The sequence below is a fragment of the Hemitrygon akajei genome, chromosome 14, assembly GCF_048418815.1.
Source record: "Hemitrygon akajei chromosome 14, sHemAka1.3, whole genome shotgun sequence".
In the NCBI taxonomy this organism is placed as follows: Eukaryota; Metazoa; Chordata; class Chondrichthyes; order Myliobatiformes; family Dasyatidae; genus Hemitrygon; species Hemitrygon akajei.
Window position 1 is genome coordinate 41,151,061 of NC_133137.1, and position 22,565 is coordinate 41,173,625.

At 40.9% G+C, this 22,565-nt stretch overlaps 1 protein-coding gene across 2 annotated transcripts in view; it reads right to left on the minus strand.

The window, feature by feature from the left end:
* Nucleotides 1–1,037: 1,037 nt before the first annotated feature.
* The window catches only part of nedd1 (NEDD1 gamma-tubulin ring complex targeting factor), a 77,784-nt gene continuing 56,256 nt past the window's right edge, over nucleotides 1,038–22,565 (minus strand). For both annotated transcript variants that reach the window (XM_073065899.1, XM_073065900.1), the window contains exons 13-16: nucleotides 21,217–21,358; nucleotides 14,228–14,375; nucleotides 10,378–10,444; nucleotides 1,038–2,062 (exon numbers count right to left, since the gene is read on the minus strand). In XM_073065899.1, the coding sequence (XP_072922000.1) occupies nucleotides 1,958–2,062; nucleotides 10,378–10,444; nucleotides 14,228–14,375; nucleotides 21,217–21,358 (462 nt within the window). In that variant the 3' untranslated portion in view covers nucleotides 1,038–1,957. The remainder of the gene's footprint in view (nucleotides 2,063–10,377; nucleotides 10,445–14,227; nucleotides 14,376–21,216; nucleotides 21,359–22,565) is intronic.

The window sequence follows — 22,565 nt, forward strand, 5'->3', positions numbered from 1 at the left end:
AGAACATATGTACAAAGACATTTGGATGTTGAAGAGCTCAAGGACATCAGTGTGAAATCTGCCATCACCATTCAGCTTTGAACAGATTCCAGGCCTTGCAAGACCTTGATAAGGATGTGTCAGTAGACAAGATCAACACAATGTGGAGATGGAATGCTTTTCTTTTCTTCAGTCTTTAAGGAGAGCAGCAAGGCTCGTCTAGGATACAGACCCAGAAAGAAGAACAAAGAATGGATACAGCAGGAAACATGAATCTCCAGATTCACAAGAGGGTCCAGAGGAGGTTCACAAGAATGATTCCAGGAGTGAAAGGGTCAATGTATGAGGAGCGTTTGATGGCTCTGGGCCAGTGCTCAGTGGAGTTTAGAAAAGAATGGGTGGAGGTCCTCATTGAAACTTACCCAATATTGAAAGGCCTAGATAGAGTGGATGTGGAGATGTTTCCTATAGTGGATGAGTATAGGACCAGAAGGTACATTGTCAAAATAGAGACATCCATTTAGAAAAGAGTTGAGAAGGAATTTCTTTAGCCAGAGGGTGGTGAATCTGTAGAAATATTGTCATCAACAGCTGTGGAAGCCAATTCATTGAGTATATTTAAGTGAAGGTTGATAGGTTCTTGATTAGTAAGTGTGTCAAAAGTTTCAGGGAGAAGGCAGGAGAATGGGGGTGTGAGGGATAGTATATCAGCCATCATGGAATGGCAGAGGAAACTTAATGGGCAGAATAGTCCGACTGCATTCCTATATCTTCTGGTCATATGGCATTTCTGAGTACACAACTACTAGTAAAGTTTTAATCCTGTGTAAAATCTTTCCTGAAACATTGAAGGTCAAGCACGTCTTTCAATACCTGAAAAGTATAAAAGGCTTTGGGTTTAATTGGACTTCGAGTTATTAAAATATTCAAATCCCAAATAATATGACCTGCCCCATGTTACATTACTATTAAGTTGAAGTATTTTAATTTATAAAACTACTATATTCTTTGCTACAATGAGAAGCGTTTTGCTTTTAAGTCGTATATTAAGCACAAAATGCTTACCAATATATTTATTGCAACATCACATTTAATATAGTATATTTTCCATCAAAAATATACTGCAATTTAACTGTTAATTCAAAAACAGAATTCATACGAAATTCTTTACAAAATAGTGTAAGTCGATCAATATTAACAATGGCAATTCCACACAACTGCTGAAAATCAGGTCAGACAACAAAGTGTCAGAATTACTGTCTTATTGGTTGTGTAACCTGGTTATTCCATAAATCTGAAAAAGGCACTTTAGACTATCCTTTCAGTAATAATGCAACTTGTTAAAATATTTAGATTCACTTCTCCAATATTTAAATTACTGCTTGCACCAGAAACAGAGAAAATACTAGCTATTGTCTTTAAGTAGCTGATGTAAAAAGAATTAAAGGTACCTACAACAAGCAATCGACGATTTCAAAATATGAACAAGTACGGTCATTGTAGGCAAATCAATCATTTGTACAAAATCATAGAAGGTAGAAAATGCCAAGTTATAAAACAATCGTTCACTTATTGCTTATGCTTTGAGTAAAATCTGTGTTAGGATCTGGACATATCTAATCAAATCTTCAATCTGATGCTCATTTTGAACTTCAATACACCTTTCTCGTACAATTCTATTCTGGAGAAGTCCAGATTGCAGCACACTTCTTGGAAGATTAGTTGCAATACATCAGAATTCAACTGTTTAGCCTCTTGAGGGACCTTTAATACCTTTATTCCATCCACTTAGACAAATGTTTCTGGTTCATTTTACATCAAAAAGGGCCAAATATTCAAGATTACTGGTCTGCTTTATGGAACATCTACATATTAAATAGCAAGAGGATGACATCAGCCTCCATCTCTGCTTGCCTTATGGAAGTTATTGCTTTTTCTCAGTGCGAAATAGTTATTGTGAGCATTCAATGTTCTTCTATTAAAATGTAGCTCGTAGTCTCTTATTTTCTTCTCGCAGCCTCTCGTTTTCTGCCACCAGTGCTTCGTTAATCGAGTATCTTTCAAATAAAGCATGGATTTCATTCTGAAAGGAGAATGCAATATTGGAGTCTTTAACAAGTCTGCACAAAGCACTAATAGATGGTTCAAACAAATTCAATACAAACTAAACCAAACTTAAATGCACAAAACTCAGGATTCTCATTTACAATAATAGTATTGTCCTTTACATTTCCCTCAATAACTTTTTTCAATTTCATTTTATAAGCCCTTTCTAACTATGGCTGGCCCAGTTTGGTTACCATTCAATAGTAAATGACATGAGACATTGGAACAGAATTAGGCCATTCAGCTCACTGACTTTGTTCTAGTATACAGCAAGTCATTGAATGTCAAATGCTGCCTTGGAGATTGTGAATGCCTAACTTCACTGTTTACCAGCTGTCAGTCAGGATGAGATGGCACAACATTGTTCAATGTCCCCAGTTATCTGTAGGCAGGATATACATGGATTTTAAAAACAAATATTTTGTCGTGTAGTATTGTTACTATACTGAAATATAAGATGTGACTAGCCAAGAGTATAAGATCTTATATAAAATATAAGATGTGTAGGTAAGATGTGACTAGCCAAGAGTATAAGCCTTCAGCATTACACTGGGTAGTTTGGACTAACAGGCTCTACTGGATCTGGACATCACAGAATGGATGGCATTAGTTGAAGGTTGGCTTCCTTTTGTGACTCGACATATGGAGGAATCACACTGAGTGCAAGGACATAATAATCTACGACAAAGTCACTGATGATAATGATGCTGTTAAATCCTGGATAACCTCAAACATCCTTTGAAATGCAAACAGTGAGTATAGGAATATAGTATAGGAATAGAGTGAGGTGGAGGATAAATGCATGGCTGAAGGATTCAGATTTCTGTATCATTGGGACCTCTTTTGGGGCAGGAGTGACCTGTACAAAAAGGACAAATTGCAAGTGAATCACAGGGAGGGCAGGTTTGCTAAGGCTATTGCAGAGAATTTGAACTAGGATTGCTGGGGGGTGGGGGGGGGGGGGTGGGAACTAAATTGAAGAGACGGAGGAAGAGGCTGTTGGCTCAAAAATAAGAGAAAACTTGGAGACAGTGTGACAGAGATAGGCAGGTGAACGAGAAGGGACGTGCTCAGACTGATGGTTTGAGATATGTCTATTTTAATGCAAGAAATATTATGAACAAAGCGGATGAGCTTAGAGCATGGATCAGTACCTGGAGCTATGATGTTGTGGCCATTACAGAGACCTGGATGGCTCAGGGGCAGGAATGGTTACTTCGAGTACCAGGCTTTAGATTGTTCAGAAAAGACCAGGGGGGGGGGGCGGCAAAAAGAGGTGGGGGCATGGTGCTGTTGATCAGAGATCGTGTCACGGCCATGGAAAAGGAGGAGGACGTGGTTTACAGAATTTCTGTGGGTGGAAGTTAGGAACAGGAAGGGGTTAATAACTACTGTTTTTTTTAGTATATAGACCACCCAATAGTAACAGGAACATTGAGGAATAGATAGGGACACAGACTCTGCAAAGGTGCAATAATAACAGGGATGTCGTCATGGGAGATTTTAATTTCCCAAATATAGATTTGCATGTCCCTAGAGCAAGGGGTTTAGATGGGGAGGAGTTTGTTAGGTGTGTTCAAGAAGGTTTCTTGACACAATATGTAGATAAGCATACATGAGGAGAGTCTGTACTTGATCCGGTATTGGGAAATGAACCTGGTCAGGTGTCAGATCTCTCAGTGGGAGAGCATTTTGGAGATAGTGATCACAACGATATCTCCTTTACCATAGCATTGGAGAGGGATAGGAACAGACAAGTTAGGAAAGCATTTAATTGGAGAAAGGGGAAATATGAGGCTATCAGGCAGGAACTTGGAGGCATAAATTGGAAACAGATTTCTCAGAAATGTATGGAAAAATGTGGCAAATATTCAGGGGATATTTGTGTGGAGTTCTGCAGAAGTACGTTCCAATGAGACAGGGAAAGGATGGTAGGATACAGGAACCATGGTGTACAAAGGCTGTTGTAAATCTAGTCAAGAAGAAAAGAAGAGCTTACAAAAGGTTCAAAAAGCTAGATAATGACAGAGAGCTAGAAGATAAGCCTAGCAGGAAGGAGCTCAAGAAAGAAATTAGGAGAGCCAGAAGGGGCCATGACAAGGCTTGACGGACAGGATTAAGGAAAACCCTAAGGCATTCTACAAGTATGTGAAGAGCAAGAGGATAAGACGTGAGAGAATAGGACCAATCAAGCGTGACAGTGGAAAAGTGTGCATGGAACCAGAGGAGGTAACAGAGGTACTTAATGAGAACTTTGCTTCAGTATTCACTACAGAAAATGATCTTGGTGATTGTAGGGATGACTTACATCAGACCGAAAAGCTTGAGCACGTAGATATTAAGAGGATGTGCAGGAGCTTTTGGAAAGCATCAAGTTGGATAAGTCACTGGGACTGAACGAGATGTACCCCAGGCTACTGTGGGAAGTGAGGGAAGAGACTGTAACAGCAATTGGGATGGGAGAAGTTCCAGAGGATTGGAGGGTTGCGGATGTTGTTGCATTATTCAAGAAAGGGAGTAGAGATAGTCCAGGAAATTACAGACCAGTGAGTCATTCTTCAGTGGTTGGTAAATTGATGGAAAAGATCCAGAGAGGCAGGATTTATGAACACTTGGAGAGGCATAATATGATTAAGAATAGTCAATGTGGCTTTGTCAAAGACAGGCCATGCCTTATGAGGCGGATTGCAATTTTGAGGATGTGACTAAACACATTGATGAAGGTAGAGCAGTAGATGTAGTGTATATGGAGTTCAGCAAGGCATTTGACAAGGTACCCTATGAAAGGTTTATTGAGAAAGTAAGGAAGCATGGGATCCAAGGGTAAATTGCTTTGTGGATCCAGAACTGGTTTGCCCACAGAAGGCAAAGAGTGGTTTGTAGACAGGTCATATTCTGCATGGAGATTGGTCACCAGTGGTGTACCTCAGGGATCTGTTCTGGGACCCCTATTCTTCGCGATTTTTATAAGTGACCTGGATGAAGTGGGGGATGGCTTAGTAAATTTGCTGATGACACAAAGATTGGGGTGTTGTGGATAGTGTGGAGGGCTGTCAGAAGTTACATCGGGACATTGATAGGATGCAAAAATGGGCTGAGAAGCGGCAGATGGAGTTTAACCCAGATAGAGGTGTACAGGATGATGAGAGGCATTGATCGTGTGGATAGTCAGAGGCTTTTTCCCAGTGCTGAAATGGCTAACACAAGAAGGCACAGTTTTAAGGTGCTTATAAGTAGATACAGAGGAGATATCATGGGCAAGTTTTGATTTGTTTTTTTTTAAAAGTGCAGAGTGGTGAGTGCGTGGAATGGGCTGCTGGCCACGGAGGTGGAGGTGGATACGATAGGGTCTTTTAAGAGACTCCAGGACAGGTATATGGAGCTCAGAAAAATAGAGGGCTATGGGTAACCCTGGGTAATTTTTCAGGTAAGGACATGTTCGGCACAGCTTTGTGGGCCTGTATTGTGCTGTAGATTTTCTATGTTTCGGAATTGGCTCTCAATTAGCTCTGATGTGGCACAGGATCAAAGTTAAGCCTTCTTGCCCTGCAGATTAGGAAGGGTTTTGCTTTGGCTTTGAGATCTTAATTATTTACAAGTATTCTGGTACTAATTTATTGAAAATTTTAGAACATTTTAAGTAATTCAATTTTAATTATTTTTAAATGGCACTGCGTGGCAAGCAGCTGCTTATTTTGATTCAGCAAAGAATTGTACCAATTTCTTAGAGCCTTTGTCCCTGCATTCATCCAACAGATTGAACTTCTTTCATCTATGTGAACAAGAGTAGAAAATGCAAAGAGGAGGAGATTTGATCATACTTCCGTGGTGCAGGGGGCCATATGGGACTGGGTGTTGGACTGATTGGAAATGGAATACAATAGTCTTATGGCACCATAAAGATGATAGATAAATAGCAGTGGATATGTATGCAAGGTGAGGGCTTTTTTTAAATATAGAAACAGCGTGGTGAGTGCCTATAATGTGGTGCCAGGGCGCAGTGGAAACAGATACAATAAAGGCATTTAGGAGGCTCTTAGTCTAGATAAATGTTCAGAGAATGGAGGAATATGGACTTGAGTAGACAGAAGGGATTATCTTAGTTTAACATTTAATTATTTGTTTGGCTTGGCACAACATTGTGGACCAAAGGAATTGTGTTGTACTGTTCGACGTAGATGCTGTTCTCTGTAGCAGGGAGCCTGAATCCCAGAAGACATGCTGGGTGCTCAGGGTCAGGATGAAGGTAATCACTTTGATCCACGGACAACTTGGAGTGGAGGGGAAAGATGAGGTTGATACTTAGGATGAATGGATTGCCATGAAGTAAGATTTAACAGATTATGTTTTTAAAAAAGATCAGAGGTCATCTTATTTGAGACAAGAATCTAAGGGGCATATTAAGGTAGATGCTCTGCCCGTGTAGGAATTTGGAACAGGAGACCTCAGACAAAGTCAGGAATCAAAAGGTTGAGCATGGTGGGACTAATATTCTGAATTGCGTATGTAACACTTACCCAAAAGGCTGGTATATGTCTAGCACTACCTCCTCCCATAGATGCTGTCTGGCCTGCTGAGTTCTGCCAGCATTTTGTGTTTTTATATATTTTTCAATTATAGGCCTGTCAGTTTAACATCAGTGGTGGGTAAATAAATGGAAAGTATCGTAAATGGTAGGGCATTGAAGAATGCAGTAGAACAGAGTGATCTAGGAATAATGGTGCATAGTTCCCTGAAGATGGAATCTGATGTGGATAGGGTGAAGAAAGCTTTTGGTATGCTGGCCTTTATAAATCAGAGCATTGAGTATAGGAGTTGGAATGTAATGTTAAAATTGTACAAGGCATTGGTAAGGCCGAATTTGGAGTATTGTGTACAGTTCTGGTCACCGAATTATAGGAAAGTTATCAACAAAATAGAGAGAGTACAGAGAAGATTTACTAGAATGTTACCTGAGTTTCAGCACCTAAGTTACAGGGAAAGGTTGAACAAGTTAGGTCTTTATTCTTTGGAGCGTAGAAGGTTGAGGGGGGACTTGATAGAGGTATTTCAAATAATGAGGGGGATAGATCGAGTTGACGTGGATAGGCTTTTTCCATTGAGAGTAGGGGAGATTCAAACAAGAGGACATGATTTGAGAGTTGGGGGCAAAAGTTTAAGGGTAACATGAGGAAGAATTTCTTTACTCAGAGAGTGGTAGCTGTGTGGAATGAGCTTCCAGTAGAAGTGGTAGAGGAAGGTTCAGTATTGTCATTTAAAGTAAAATTGGATAGGTATATGGACAGGAAAGGAATGGAGGGTTATGGGCTGAGTGCAGGCCAGTGGGACTAGGTGAGTGTAAGCATCAGCACAGACTAGCAGGGCCAAGATGGCCTGTTTCCGTGCTGTAATTGTTATATGGTTAAATGACAAAAATCGAACCTGCCTCTACCACCTCTACTGGAAGCTCATTCCACACAGCTACCACTCTCTGAGTAAAGAAGTTTCCCCCTTGTGTTACCCCTAAACTTCTCAACTCATGTCCTCTTGTTTGAATCTCCCCTACTCTCAATGGAAAAAGCCTATCCATGTCAACTCTATCGATACCTCTCATAATTTTAGTCTATCAAGTCCACCCTCAACCTTCTACGCTCCAAAGAATAAAGACCTAACTTGTTCAACTTTTCTCTGTAGCTTAGGTGCTGAAACCCAGGTAACATTCTAGTAAATCTCCTCTGTACTCTCTCTATTTTGTTGACATCTTTCCTATAATTCGTTGACCAGAACTGTACACAATACTCCAAATTTGGCCTTACCAATGCCTTGTACAATTTTAACATTACATCCCAACTCCTATACTCAATGCTCTGATTTATAAAGGCCAGCATACCAAAAGCTTTTTTCACCACCCTATCCACATGAGATTCCACCTTCAGGGAACTATGCACCATTATTCCTAGATCACTCTGTTCTACTGCATTCCTCAATGCCCTACCATTTACCATGCATGTCCTATTTTAATTATTCCTACCAAAAATGTAGCACCTCACACTTATCACTCCATCTGCCATCGTTCAGCCCACTCTTCTAACTGGCCTAAATCTCTCTGCAAGCTTTGAAAACCTACTTCATTATCCACACCACCACCTACCTTAGTATCATCTGCATACTTACTAATCCAATTTACCACCCCATCATCCAGATCATTAATGTATATGACAAACAACATTGGACCCAGTACAGATCCCTGAGGCACACCACTAGTCACCGGCCTCCAACCTGACAGTTATCCACCACTACTCTCTGGGATCTCCCAACCAGCCACTGTTGCATCCATTTTACTACTTCAATATTAATACCTAATGATTGACCCTTCCTAACTAACCTTCCATGCGGAACCTTGTCAAAGGCCTTACTTTAGTCCATATAGACAACATCCACTGCTTTACCCTCGTCAACTTTCCTAGTAACCTCTTCAAAAAATTCAATAAGATCTGTCAAACATGACCTTCCATGCACAAATCCATGTTGACTGTTCCTAATCAGACTCTGTCTATCCAGATAATCATATATACTACCCCTAAGAATACTTTCCAATAATTTACCCACCACTGACGTCAAACTTACAGGCCGATAATTGTTAGGTTTACTCTTAGAACCCTTTTTTAAACAATGGAACAACATGAGCAATACGCCAATCCTCCGGCACCATTCCCGTATCTAATGACATTTGAGATATTTCTGTCAGAGCCCCTGCTATTTCTACACGAACTTCCCTCAGGGTCCTAGGGAATATCCTGTCAGGACCCAGAGACTTATCCACTTTTATATTCTTTAAAAGTGCCAGTACTTCCTCTTCTTTAATTATCATACTTTCCATAACTACCCTACTTGTTTCCCTTACCTTACACAATTCAATATCCTCCTCAGTGAATACCAAAGAAAAGAAATTGTTCAAAATCTCCATTTCTTTAGGCTCCACACATAGCTGTCCACTCTGGTTCTCTAAGGGACCAATTTTATCCCTCACTATCCTTTTGCTATTAATATAACTGCCGAAACCTTTCGGGTTTATTTTCACCTTACTTGCCAAAGCAACCTCATACCTTCTTTTAGCTTTTCTAATTTCTTTCTTAAGATTCTTTTTACATTCTTTATATTCGAGCACCTCATTTACTCCATGCTGCCTATATTTATTGTAGATCTCTTTTTCCGAACCAAGTTTCCAATATACCTTGAAAACCATGACTCTCTCAAACTTTTAACCTTTCCTTTCAACCGAACAGGAACATAAAGATTCTGTACCCTCAAAATTTCACCTTTAAATGACCTCCATTTCTCTATTACATCCTTCCCATAAACCAAATTGTGCCAATCCACTCCTTCTAAATCCTTTCGCATCTCCTCAAAGTTAGCCTTTCTCCAATCAAAAATCTCAACCCTGGGTCCAGTCCTATCCTTCTCCATAATTATATTAAACTAATGGCATTGTGATCACTGGACCCGAAGTGCTCCCCAACACATACCTCCGTCACTTGACCTATCTCATTCCCTAACAGGAGATCCAACACTGCCCCTTCTCTAGTCGGTACCTCTATGTATTGCTGCAAAAAACCATCCTGCACACATACTCAGTTAAAAATGATGGGCACATCTTTCTGCTCTGCATTTCTTTAACTCATGCTATTACTGTAACTGCCCCCATTCACCCATTAACCAGATAACCTTTCACCCATTAACCAGATAACCTGTTGACAGACTATCCCCATGCAGTTTTATCCTACCAGGAATTTCACCCAGCTCCCACCTTCCATGCAGCTTAGAACTTTTTTGTTCTTTCCTAATTCTGATTAAGGGTCTTCTACCCAAGCTGTTAATGGTTTTGCTTCCCACAGATCTGGCCTAACCTGTTGACTATTTTCAGCATTGTTTTTATCCCAGATTTCCAATAACTGCAGTTTCTGTTTTTATTTTTACCTGACAGATTGAGATTCAATTGTGACTGAAATTGTTTTTTTTTTGAGGTGTAGGGGAATCAAAAGTTCTTGGAACAGACAGGAAAGTGGAACCAAGACAAAAATCTTTCTGAATAACAGCTAAGGGTCAATGTTTACCTCCTATTATGCTTCCCCCCACATTCTACACCCCAGATGACACACTTCAGCTGAAGTTTCAAACACTATTTTAAGATAGCATGAACAAGACATTTACAGGAATCTTTTTGGAAAATAGTTACCCCCAGTTGTCTTTTGTTGATACTATACATTATCTCATCTGTATAATAACATGCCCAAAACAAAACATTTAAATTACCTGTTGGATTTGGAATTGCTTTATCATCTCTAGCTGCAGGTTCACAACATCTCGATGCCATGCATCTCTGGATGAATTGAGAAAGATTAAAATTTCAGTCATAACTTACATACAATGTGTCTATAAAAACTGTACAATGGAACAGAAAATGGAACATACAATTAGAACCAGTTCTTTATCAACTTTTCAAAACAAAATGTCAACTCTACCCAGATAACACATACAAAATGCCTTTGTCAGGCCTGTAACGTCAACAGTGCTTCTCCTTATAGATGCTGCCTGGCCTGCTGTGTTCCACCAGCATTTTGTGTGTGTTGTTTGAATTTCCAGCATCTGCAGATCTCCTCGTGTTAACTCTACACAGATATCCAGTTAACTTGCTTTTGTCTTGCATGCTTGAAATAAGGCTTGCATTAAATCAACTGTCTTGATTTCAACACTCCTCTTCTCCTCCTCCACCTGACCACTTCCAAATGCACTGCCCTCTACTCTCTCCACATCAATCCCAACCTTACCATCAAACCCGCAGACAAAGGGGGTGCTGTTGTTGTGTGGCACACTGATCTCTACATTGAGGCCAGGTGACAACTCTCAGATACCTACCCCTCAAGGCCCCACTCCACACAGGTAGAAAACTGTCTCTGTTACCATCTCTGACCTCATTCACTTTGGAGAACTCCCAACCACTGCCAAACTTATAGCTCCCTTACCCCACACTGCTTGCTTCTACGTCCTATCCAAGATCTACAAACCAGACCATCTGGGTAGGCCTATTGTTTTTGCCTGCTCCTGCCCTACTGAATTCATGTTCTCGTAGCTCAATTCCATTCTAGGCCCCCTTGGTTCAGTCCCTTCTCACCTATATCCGTGACACTTCTCATGCCCTTGATCCTCTTAGTCACTTTCAATTCCCTAGCCCTGACCGCTTATCTTCACCATGGATGTTCAGTCCCTATACACTTCTATCCCCAATCAGGAAGGCCTCAAAGCCTTTCATCTCTTGCCTGACAGAAGAACCAACCAATTCCCCTCTATCACCATCCTCACCCAGAACAACTTTTCCTTCAGCTCCTCCATCTTTCTCCAAACTGAGGGGTAGTCATGGGTACTCGAATGGGCCCAAGTTATGCCCGCCTCTGTTCACCATGTAGAACAGTCTATGATTGAAGGTTATACTCCACCAAATCTTCCACTGCTATATTGGTGCTGCTTTTTGCACCAATACTGAGCTTGTCAATTTCATCAATTTTGCCTCTAACTCCCACCCTGCCCTTAAATTCAGTTGGGCCATCTGACACCTTCCTCCCCTTTCTTGATCTCTCCATCTCTGGAGACAAAGTATCAACAAACATCTTTGATAAAACTACTGATTGCCATAGTTATCTGGACTACACTTCTTCCTACCCCATCTCCTGTAAAAATGCTATTCCTTTTCCTCAGTTTATTTGCCTCTGTTGCATCTGTTCTCAGGATGCGGCTTTGCATTCCAGGACATCAGAGCTGTCTGAGACTGTCTTCCCTCCACTGTTGATGCTGCCCTCAACCACATCTCCTCCATTTCCCATACATCTGCACTCCATCTTCCCACCGTTGTAATAGTGATATTGTCCTTACCTACCACTCCATCAGCCTCTGCATCCAACACAATACCCTTCGCAACTTCCACCATCTCCAAAGGGACCCAAACACTAAAACATAGCTTTACCTCACTCCCTCTGCTTTCCACAAGGATTGCTCCCTCTGTGATTCTCTTGTCCATTTGTCCCTCCCCACCAATCTCCCTCCAAGCAGCTCAAGTGCAGTACCTGCCCATTCACCACTTTTATCTCCAATTCAGGGACCCAGTCCCAACAAGTGAGGCAACGCTTCACCCGTGAATGCACTGGGGTCATCTATTGTATCCTGTGCTCACTATGCGGCCTCCTCATTGTAAATTGGGGGACCGCTTCATCAAGCACCTCCACAACATCCACCAAAAGCAAGACTTCCCAGTGGCCAAACATTTTAATTCAGATTCCCATTTTGACGTGTCAATCCATGGCCTCCTCTTGTGCCAACACGAGGCCACCCTAAGGGTGGAGGAGCTTATATTCTGTCAGGGTAGCCTCCAACCTGATAGTATGAATATCAAGTTCTCCTTCCGGTGAACAAAGTTCTCCTTCCTCTATTCCCCACTCTAACTTTTTACTTCTCACCTGCCCTTGGGTCCTCTCCTCCTTCCTCTACTCCTAAAAAAAGATGGCAGCAGTAATAACGGTTTCTATAGTTGGGTGACAGGTGATTCTGTGAGCGCAAAAAAGAAACACGTGGTAGTTTGGCTCCCAGGTGCCAGGGCTCATGATGTTTCTGACCACACCCACAATATCCTGAAAAGACAGGGTGAGCAGCCAGAGGTCAACAACATAGGCAGAAAAAGAGAAAAGCATCTGAAAGCGGAATACATGGAGTTAGGAAGGAAGCTGAGAAGCAGGACCTCAAGGGTAGTAATCTCGAGATTGCTGCCAGTGCCACATGACAGCTGGTATAGGAATAAAAAGAGGTGGCAGATAAATGCATGGCTGAGGGATTGCAGCAGGGGGCAGGGATTCAGATTCAGATTTCTGAATCATTGGAACTCTTCTGGGGCAGGTGTGACCTGTACAAAAGGGACGGGTTGCACTTGAATCCAAGGGGAACCAGCATCCTGGCAGGAAGGCTTGCCAATACTATTGGAGGGTTTAAACTAGATTTGCAGGGGTAGGAACCTAAGTGAAGAGGCAGAGCACTTGGCGGACAAGTAGAGACAGCTTGCAAAGATGCATTTCGCCTGATGGTTTGAGATGTGTCTATTTTCTCAGATGTTCTCAGGGAAATGGACGGCAGAAATGTGGCAAATGTTCAGAGAACATTTACATGGCATTCCCCATAGATATAGAACATACACATTACAGCATAGGTACAGCACATTACAGGCCCTTCGGCCAACAATGTTGTGCCGACCCTCAAACCCTGCCTCCCATATAACCATTCAGTTGTTCCATTCGGGCACGGAAAGGAAGGTAGGGTAAAAGAACCATCGGACACAAAGGATGTGGAAAATCGAGTTAAGAAAAAAGAAAAGCTTACGAAAGGTTCAAGAAACTAGGTGCTGACAGAGTTCTAGAAAATTGCAAGGTTGCCAGGAAGAAGCTGAAGAATGAAATTAAGAGAACTACATGGGGCCATGAGAAGGCCTTGACAAGCAGGATTAAGGAAAACCCCAAGGCATTCCACAAGTATATGAAGAGCAAGAGGATAAGCTGTGAGAATAGGACCAATCAGGTACAATAGTGGAAAAGTGTGCACGGAGTTGGAGGTAGCACAGATACTAAATAAATACTTTGCTTCCATATTCACCAGGGAAAAGGAACTTGGCAATTGTTGGGACGATTTACAGTGGACTGAAACACTTGAGGATATAGATATTAAGAAAGAGGATGTGCTGGAGCTTTTGAAAAGCATTAAGTTAGATAAGTCACCAGGACCAGATGGGATATCCCAGGCTACTGTAGGAAGTGAGGGAGGAGATTGCTGAGCTTCTGGCGATAATCTTTGCATCATCAATAAGGACAGAAAAAGTACCAGAGAATTGGAAGGTTGCCTTTCCCCCCTCCCCCCCACTGTTTCATTCAGGCATCTTCCCCTTCCCTCCCAGTCCTGAAGAAGGGTCTCAACCTGAAATGTTGACTGCTTACTCTTTTCCACAGATGCTGCCTGACCTACTGAGTTCCTCCAATATTTGTGTGTGTCACTTTGGATTTCCAGCATCTGCAGATTTTCTTGTGCTTGCATTAAATCCTTCATTTTTAAAAAAATGATGAATATTCCTTACTTGTAATCTTCCAAGGTTTCGTGTATCATAGTCTTGATTAACTGAACTTGAGCAGATGTTAATTGCTGTCCAGTCCCTTCATTCACAAGTGCATCCACAATTTTTTCAGACACGTTAGGAATTCCTGCAGCACGAGTCATTTTCACAGCTGTAAAATGAGCACATTCATAACCACCAATCTGAACAGTGCACAGGTCTTAGCACTTGCAAGTGAAATATTAAAACTACAGCCCAGCAGCCTTAATACTATTTAGGTACAACTGGTTGATATTCCAATAATTTTGTTGTGAAAAATTAGTTTCATTGGTCATCAATGTGGAAACTCGTCAATTGTCTCTCCACAAACATCTAAGGCAGGTTCAATCTGGCTAAGTACTTCCCAATATACACTCACCAAGAATAGCACACATGATAACAAAACCACTGGTGGATTCTTCTGATTTGAAAATCTATTATTGACCCCTCATCACTGCCAAGCCTAATTCTTACACCAAGTTCCAGAGGCACTGCAGAAGGCAGTGGTTCATCAGCCTCTAAATGGTGATACGCATGGGCAACAAATGTCTGTTTCAATAGTAATGCTCACATACCAGTAAAGGAATACAAAAGAATTGCCAGGTGATCTGCTATAATTACAGCAAAACAATTCAATTAACAGTGAAAACATGGAATCTAAAACTCAATCTAAAAATTAACTTGTATGGTCTTAAAATGAGGACTGAATTGATTGCTAATTCATAACCTTACTATAATATGGCAAATATATAAAATCTTTGTGAATAATTATTGACAACACCAGAATGTCTGCAACATTAGTTCAGATTCACAAGTCCATCTACATGCGCATAAACACACTATTTAAGATATTATTTATAAATTTTCAGCTGGTCTAGCAGCAACTTTGCATGAGATAGCGCAGGCATCCTTTTAATACTAGTTATCCTGGTAATAATTAGATGCAGATGGAAATCAATGAAGCTGAGTGACCACAGTTAACAGAAGTACTGCTGAAGAAACTCAGGTTAGGCAGTATCTGTGCAGGAAAATAGACAGTCAACATTGTGTTGAGATACTGCCCCTCCACAAGATGCTGTCTGACCTGTTGAGTTCCTTCAGCAGCTAATTTTTATTTTACTCCAGAGTTCAGCATCTGTAGTCTCATCTCTGGTCATTAAATACTACAGACTTCCAGCTGTGACAGCAGACATTAGAAATACCACAACCCAAGAGTCAGTTCCACCATATTTAAAACACTTACTTTATTGATAGACCATAGTTTGAGTTGTGGAAGGTACAGTTTCATCTGTTTGAGAATATCAAATACAGTAAAACTCTGTTTAACTATTTTGTAGGTAGCAAGGACCCTGTGAGTCAGATGCTGAAAACATCAGTTCTAAAAAAACACACAGCAAATTATTGGAGTTTTACTCTGAAGTAATTTTGTGTGAAAACAGTATGCTTCTTCTAATTGTTGCTTGACAATACATTCTCTATTACTGCATTTGTTATTAATAGAATTTTCATCTTCATGAAGTAACCTGAGTCACAACAGGACTGATCTCACTGCACAGGTTCACTCACCATCAGTGTTTATATCCTTTGTGACATATGACAGACATTTCCTTCCTAAAAGGCAACTCCCTTTCTGCAGCCACAATCAAATTGGCAACAGTTTTGCCTAAGCTACAAGGCTGAGTTGAAGTTCTACTCCAGAGTCTCAAATACAAAAAAAAATCTAGGCCAATTAGCAGCACAGTACCAAAAGAGATTTGAAATCTCAGCAATTCAATCTCTAAAACAAGCTATTAAACTGAGGCATCATTCTCGATCAGATTATATTAAGAATCCCAAGTTGACATTCTGAGTCTCCTGTGGATCTGTGTCCTGACCAATATATTCATTATTTAACCAACATTATATCAGTCAGCTTTATAGTCATTAACACATTGCCAATAGGGGGAGCTCAATGTATGCAAAATTTGCTGCTGCATTTTCAAAAATGCAGGACAACTACACACTGCAAATATTTGGTAGGTCCAGATGTCATTTACATCTAAGAGTTCTTTTCACCTTTGTCTTTGAGAAGGTGATGAACCTGGTGCTTTCTCTCCACAACTTGTGCATTTGATAATATGGTCTTTATTCTTTGGAGCATAGAAGGTTGAGGGGGGACTTGATAGAGGTATTTAAAATTATGAGGGGGATAAATAGAGTTGACGTGGATAGACTTTTTCCATTGAGAGTAGAGAAGATTCAAACAAGAGGACATGAGTTGAGAGTTAGGGGGCAAAAGTTTAAGGGTAACACGAGGGGGAATTTGGTAGGGGCAGGTTCAGTATTGTCATTTCAAGTAAAACTGGATAGGTATATGGGCAGGAAAGGAATGGAGGGTTATGGGCTGAGTGTGGGCCAGTGGGACTAGGTGTGTTTAAGCGTTCGGCACGGACTAGAAGGGCCGAGATGGCCTGTTTCCGTGCTGTAGCTGTTATATGGTTATAAGCTCGACTGGGGCTCACTGCATAGATTTAGCCTCAGCGGTGAAAACTGGGAAATTAACTGGCTTCCTTTTGGAGAAATGTCCATGTGTCTGTACCTTATACTCTGAAAGAGTAGCATGTAGAGGCAAAGGGAAGGAGCAAGGACCATTTGTTCAGCTTCAGGGGCAACAAGAATAAGATCTTTCACTTTCTTACTGCAGATCATGCAGCATCTATGGAGTCAGGTTAATTTATATACATTTCACAAATATAATCAGGCTGCTAATAATAAAACATGCAACAGTGAAGTGTCACCAAATAATTCATATGTTCCTGTGATACTACAGGAAAAACAATCAATTTAAGCCACTGAAATTTATAAAATTACAATGGAGGAATGTGGCTAATCATGAAGATTGAAAAGCTCATTACTGAAAATTAGAAGTGCTTTATTGAGCAAATTTTTAATATGTCAAATCTTAATTTGTTTTTAAGATTGTATCATTTGAATCTCCAGATTTTGTATTTTATTACTGTTGTGAGTTTCACTGAAGGACCAAATTCAAGTGGAATACAGCCTAATTCTCAATTTCTTTCCCTTCCCTAAACCCTGTCTATAATAGCTACCACAAATTTCCTGCCAGAACATAGAGGAAACAGATGGACTCTTAGGCGAGACAGTTATTGTTTGAATACTTTTGTGTTTAAAAAAAACACAACTAAATGAAATGAGTCACAAGAAATTTACGTAAATAACACCTGACCTGCTCTTTGCAACAAGGCTACGATATTTCCCAGGATTCAGAAATCCCATGTGGTTATTTCAGCTCATGGCTTAAAGGGTTGCATAGAACAACCAATACAGCACAACAATTACAGTATTTCTGTTTGGATGGGCGTGGAGACGAGAGAGATTACTTTGTTTAACATTGGGGATTTTGTAAATAAAGAAACACCCAGCCAAATGCAGGGAACAAAACAGGGTGAGAAGGAGATAAATTATTCAAGTTTCAAGTTTCTTTATCCAGTTTACTGCTAAATACTCCCTGTACTCATCCAAACCATGGAACTGGGTTGGCCACATCTCTCATTCTTGTTTGGAGGACATTCTCTTTGGACTGAGTGATGCCACAACAACAACCTCTCACTCAATGTCAGCAAGACCAAAGAGCTGACCATTGACTCAAGGAGGAGGAAACCGAAGGTCCCATGAGCCAGTCGTCTCTGGGGGATTAGAGGTGAAGGACAGCTAAACACCAACAATCTGGCCCTCAGCAGAATGCGGATCTCATTGTTCATCCATGGATTCTAGTTGAGGAAAAATGAATGATTTTATGGGGACACACTCGTCTGTGACTGCTTTCATAAAAATATTCGGCATATTTTTCAGTACAATTCGTCCCCAAGTTACAAACGTCCGACTTACGAACCAAGGAAGGAGAACACCGTCCGCCATTTTAAGTTGGATTGCGACACCTTCTGCCATTTTAAGTCGTTGACATTCATACTGTGTTGCGTATGTAACTTAGTATTTGGCTTAAATTTTCCTTAGCAAGATTCACCCTGACCCCCTGCCTTTTCCGGTCAGCTGGTGGCAGTGAGATCAGCACCGGGCTCAAGAACGGAGGTTCCTGAGTTCGATCCAGTGACAGACTGCTCCCGAGCACGCAACTCCACCTCGTAAAATAAAACACTACCACCTCTTGTTTAAATTCCCACGCGGAATATTGAGGATAATCAAATACCCAAACCCAGCACAGCCCCCATTTGTCCCATTCAGCATGTCTCAGTGCGGTGGACTTTAGGACCCAAGGAATTCAGTGCGGTGGTCCTTAGGACCCAGCGGACCTCGGGAGCCGGCAGAGGTCGGGACGCACCACCCACAGTGTTTCTGTTCCATTGACAGGAAGCGATCACGATTGAAAATAAAGTGGAAATAATAAAGCGTTTGGATGATGATGAGCATTTGGACTGTCTGGATGATGGGGTGGTAAATTGGATCAGTAAGTATGCAGATGATACTAAGATAGGTGGTGTTGTGGATAATGAAGTAGGTTTTCAAAGCTTGCAAAGAGATTTAGGCCAGTTAGAAGAGTGGGCTGAAAGATGGCAAATGGAGTTTAATGCTGATAAGTGTGAGGTGCTACATTTTGGTAGGAATAATAAAAACAGGACATACATGGTAAATGGTAGGGCATTGAGGAATGCAGTAGAACAGAGTGATCTAGGAATAATGGTGCATAGTTCCCTGAAGGTGGAATCTCATGTGGATAGGGTGGTGAAGAGGGCTTTTTGTATTATGGCCTTTATAAATCAGAGCAGTGAGTATAGGAGTTGGGACGTAATGTTAAAATTGTACAAGGCATTGGTGAGGCCAAATTTGGAGTATTGTGTACAGTTCTGGTCACCGAATTATAGGAAAGATGTCAACAAAATAGAGAGAGTACAGAGAAGATTTACTAGAATGTTACCTGGGTTTCAGCACCTAAGTTACAGAGAAAGGTTGAACAACACACACAAAATGCTGGTGGAACACAGCAAGCCAGGCAGCATCTTTAAGGAGAAGCACTGTTAATGTTTCAGGCCGAGACCCTTCGTCAGGACTAAGTGAAAGGAAAGATACTAAGAGATTTGAAAGCAGTGGGGGGAGGGGGAAATGCAAAATGATAGGAGAAGACCGGAGGGGGTGGGATGAAGCTAAGAGCTGGAAAGGTGATTGGCAAAAGTGATACAGAGCTGGAGAAGGGAAAGGATCATGGGACGGGAGGCCTCGGGAGAAAGAAAAGGGGAGAGGGAGCACTAGAGGGAGATGGAGAACAGGCAGAGTAATGGGCAGAGAGAGAAAACAAACAAACAAATAAATATGTCAGGGATGGGGTAAGAAGGGGATGAGGGGCATTAACGGAAGTTGAACAAGTTAGGTCTTTATTCTTTGGCACATAGAAAGTTGAAGGGGGACTTGATAGAAGTATTTATAATTATGAGGGGGATAGATAGAGTTGAAGTGGATAGACTTTTTCCATTGAGAGTAGGGGAGATTCAAACAAGAGGACATGAGTTGAGAGTTACAGGGAAAAAGTTTAGGGGTAACACAAGGGGGAACTTCTTTACTCAGAGTGGTAACTGTGTGGAACTTCACCAGTAGAAGTGGTAGAGGCAGGTTCGATATTGTCATTTAAAAAAAAAAATCGGATAGGTATATAGACAGGAAAGGAATGGAGGGTTATGGGCTGAGTGCAAGTCGGTAGGACTAGATGAGAGTAAGTGTTTGGCACGGACTAGAAGGGCCGAGATGGCCTGTTTCCGTGCTGTAATTGTTATATGGTTTATAAGAGGTGAAACGTCATCGGTCATTGGTAAAGCGTTAGGCTACAGTCGGTCAACAATCAGAACAATTTTAAAGGATAAAGTGAGAATAAGAACATATGAAAGGCCCTGCCCCGATGAAAGCTACAATTATTACTGAACAACACAATGGTTTAATTATAGGAATACATACGTTTCCTAAGTGTTTTATATGCATAGAAAGGTAAAATACATACTATATACTAAAAGAAACATTTGACTAACAGACGGACTCAGGAACGGAACTCATTCGTAACCCGGGGACTGCCTGTAAATGTTCGCCATGTCATCTAAAACTATGACAAACTTCTATAGATGTGCACTAGAGAGTATATTGACTGGCTGCATCATGACCTAGTATGGAACCAATGCCCTTGAACCTACAGGAAGAGTGGATACGGCCCAGCCGGTCACAGGCAAAGCCTTCACCACTATTGAGCACATCTACAGAGTGCTGTCGCAGGAAAGCAGCATTCACCATCCAGACCATGCTCTCTTCTCTCTGCTGCCATCAGGGAGGTGGTACAGGAGCCTCAGGCCCACACCACCAAGTTCAGGCATAGTTATTACTATCAGGCTCTTGCACCAGCAGGGATAACTTCACTCAACCCATCAATGAAATGTTCTCACAACCTATGGACTTACTTTCAAGGACTCATCATCATATGTTCTCGATATTCATTGCTTATTATTGTTATTCTTTCTTTTTGTATTTGTAGTTTGTTGTATTTTGCATATTGATTGTTTTTCCAAGCTGTTAGGTGCAGTCTTTCATTGCTTCTATTGTGTTTCATGTATTTACTGAGTGCCAGCAAGAAAATGAATCTCATGGTGTATATGGTGACACATGTACTTTGATTATAAATTTACTTTGAACTTGGAGATGCAGGTCCTAGATGGTTATCAGATTTAGAGGAATCTTGATAGCTGAGTAACTGAGCCAAGGAATGGCAAATGGAATTTAATTTGGCTAAGTGTGAAATGTTGCATTTTGGGAAGTTAAATAAGGAATTGGTTTGGGGTGTAGAATTATTAATTTCTTTGTCATTTAATTTTCTATGCTTGCTTGTATTTTTATATAATCACCTATGTACGTGCAATTGTTCAATGAACTTTCTAGTAATCATAGTATAACAGCAACTCAAATTTGAGCAGTACAATACCCACCAGGTATAGCAGAATTGTGCTTAATGGATTCCTGGGTAAACTGATACTCTCTTCCTTTTCTTTCCCATAATTCAGGTGTTTTCACCATGGAGGATGTTAGAGGCGTCTCCAAGATTCCAGACTCAGTTATGGAAGAGTTTAACTTTACAGACAAAATGAAGCCATTAATAAATTAATAATGAAGACTTGGAGGGATTTTTTTTAAATTTGCTGAAAATATTTTATATCTGCCAACTAGGAATACTAAACAGAAACAGAACATTATATTGCATTACAAGCTCTGTTCAATATATTTTACTGGATTCACTATGCAGAGGCAGCTCTGGAAATATATTAAACCGCCCTGATCTCCACTGTCCATGCACATTATACTGCATGCATCCACAGATCTATCCAGCACTTCCTCAAACAATTCACTTGGCATGTATTTAAATTCTTTCCAAATTTAAGCTACTTCTCTCCAATAAGTTCCCTCTCTGCAAGTGTTGAGAGGGAACAGATACCAAAAATTGGCATATTAGACTGACAAGGTGGCTAATTCCAGGTTCATCTCTCTCACTTCTCATAAATAATGCCATCACTTCTGGAGATGTTCATTCTAAATAGACAGTTCTTGAACTGACCATGATCTAAATTTACAGCTGGACATCTGTTTTTAAGGACATTATCTGAAGTGCAGCATGAGCTTCAAAATAATCTAGATAAGATGTGGTTTTATCAGATAAAGTTTCTGAAAATTAATAGTGACTTTCAATTAAAAACATTAACTTGCAAAAGTCAATTTGCTAATGTGTTGCTTCAAGGAAAACAGCTTAAACTAGGTGACAGATTTTTAAAAAATATGGGTTAAAGAGTTTCACTCTGCAGAAACCATCTCGAGATAAATAGAGGTGGTGTTGCGTCCCTTAAAGCACATTAAGGACAAGTCCCCTGGGCCTGACAAGATATATCCCAGATTATTGAGAGAGGCAAGAGATGAGATTGCTGCGGCCTTGACAAAGATCTTTGTGTCACCTGTAGACAAAGGCAAGTTCCCTTACTCAAGAAAGGAAATAGGGATAATCCTGGGAAGTATAGACTGGTGAGTCTCATGCTATTGGTAGGGAAACTATTGGAGAAGAGGCAAAGCAGAGGGTTCCCAACCTTTTGTTATAACATTTACTGAGGGGTCCATGGACCCCAGGTTGGGAACCCCTGATCTAAAGCACCTTAGAAAAGAGTGTATTACACTGCTAACAATAGCTGATTTTCATCAAGCAATGAAGCATCCCCTCAGTATTGCACAGAATCGCCAATCTGGAACCAATAAGATGCCATCACTGAACCCTAATCTTTAGTTCACCTCTTCC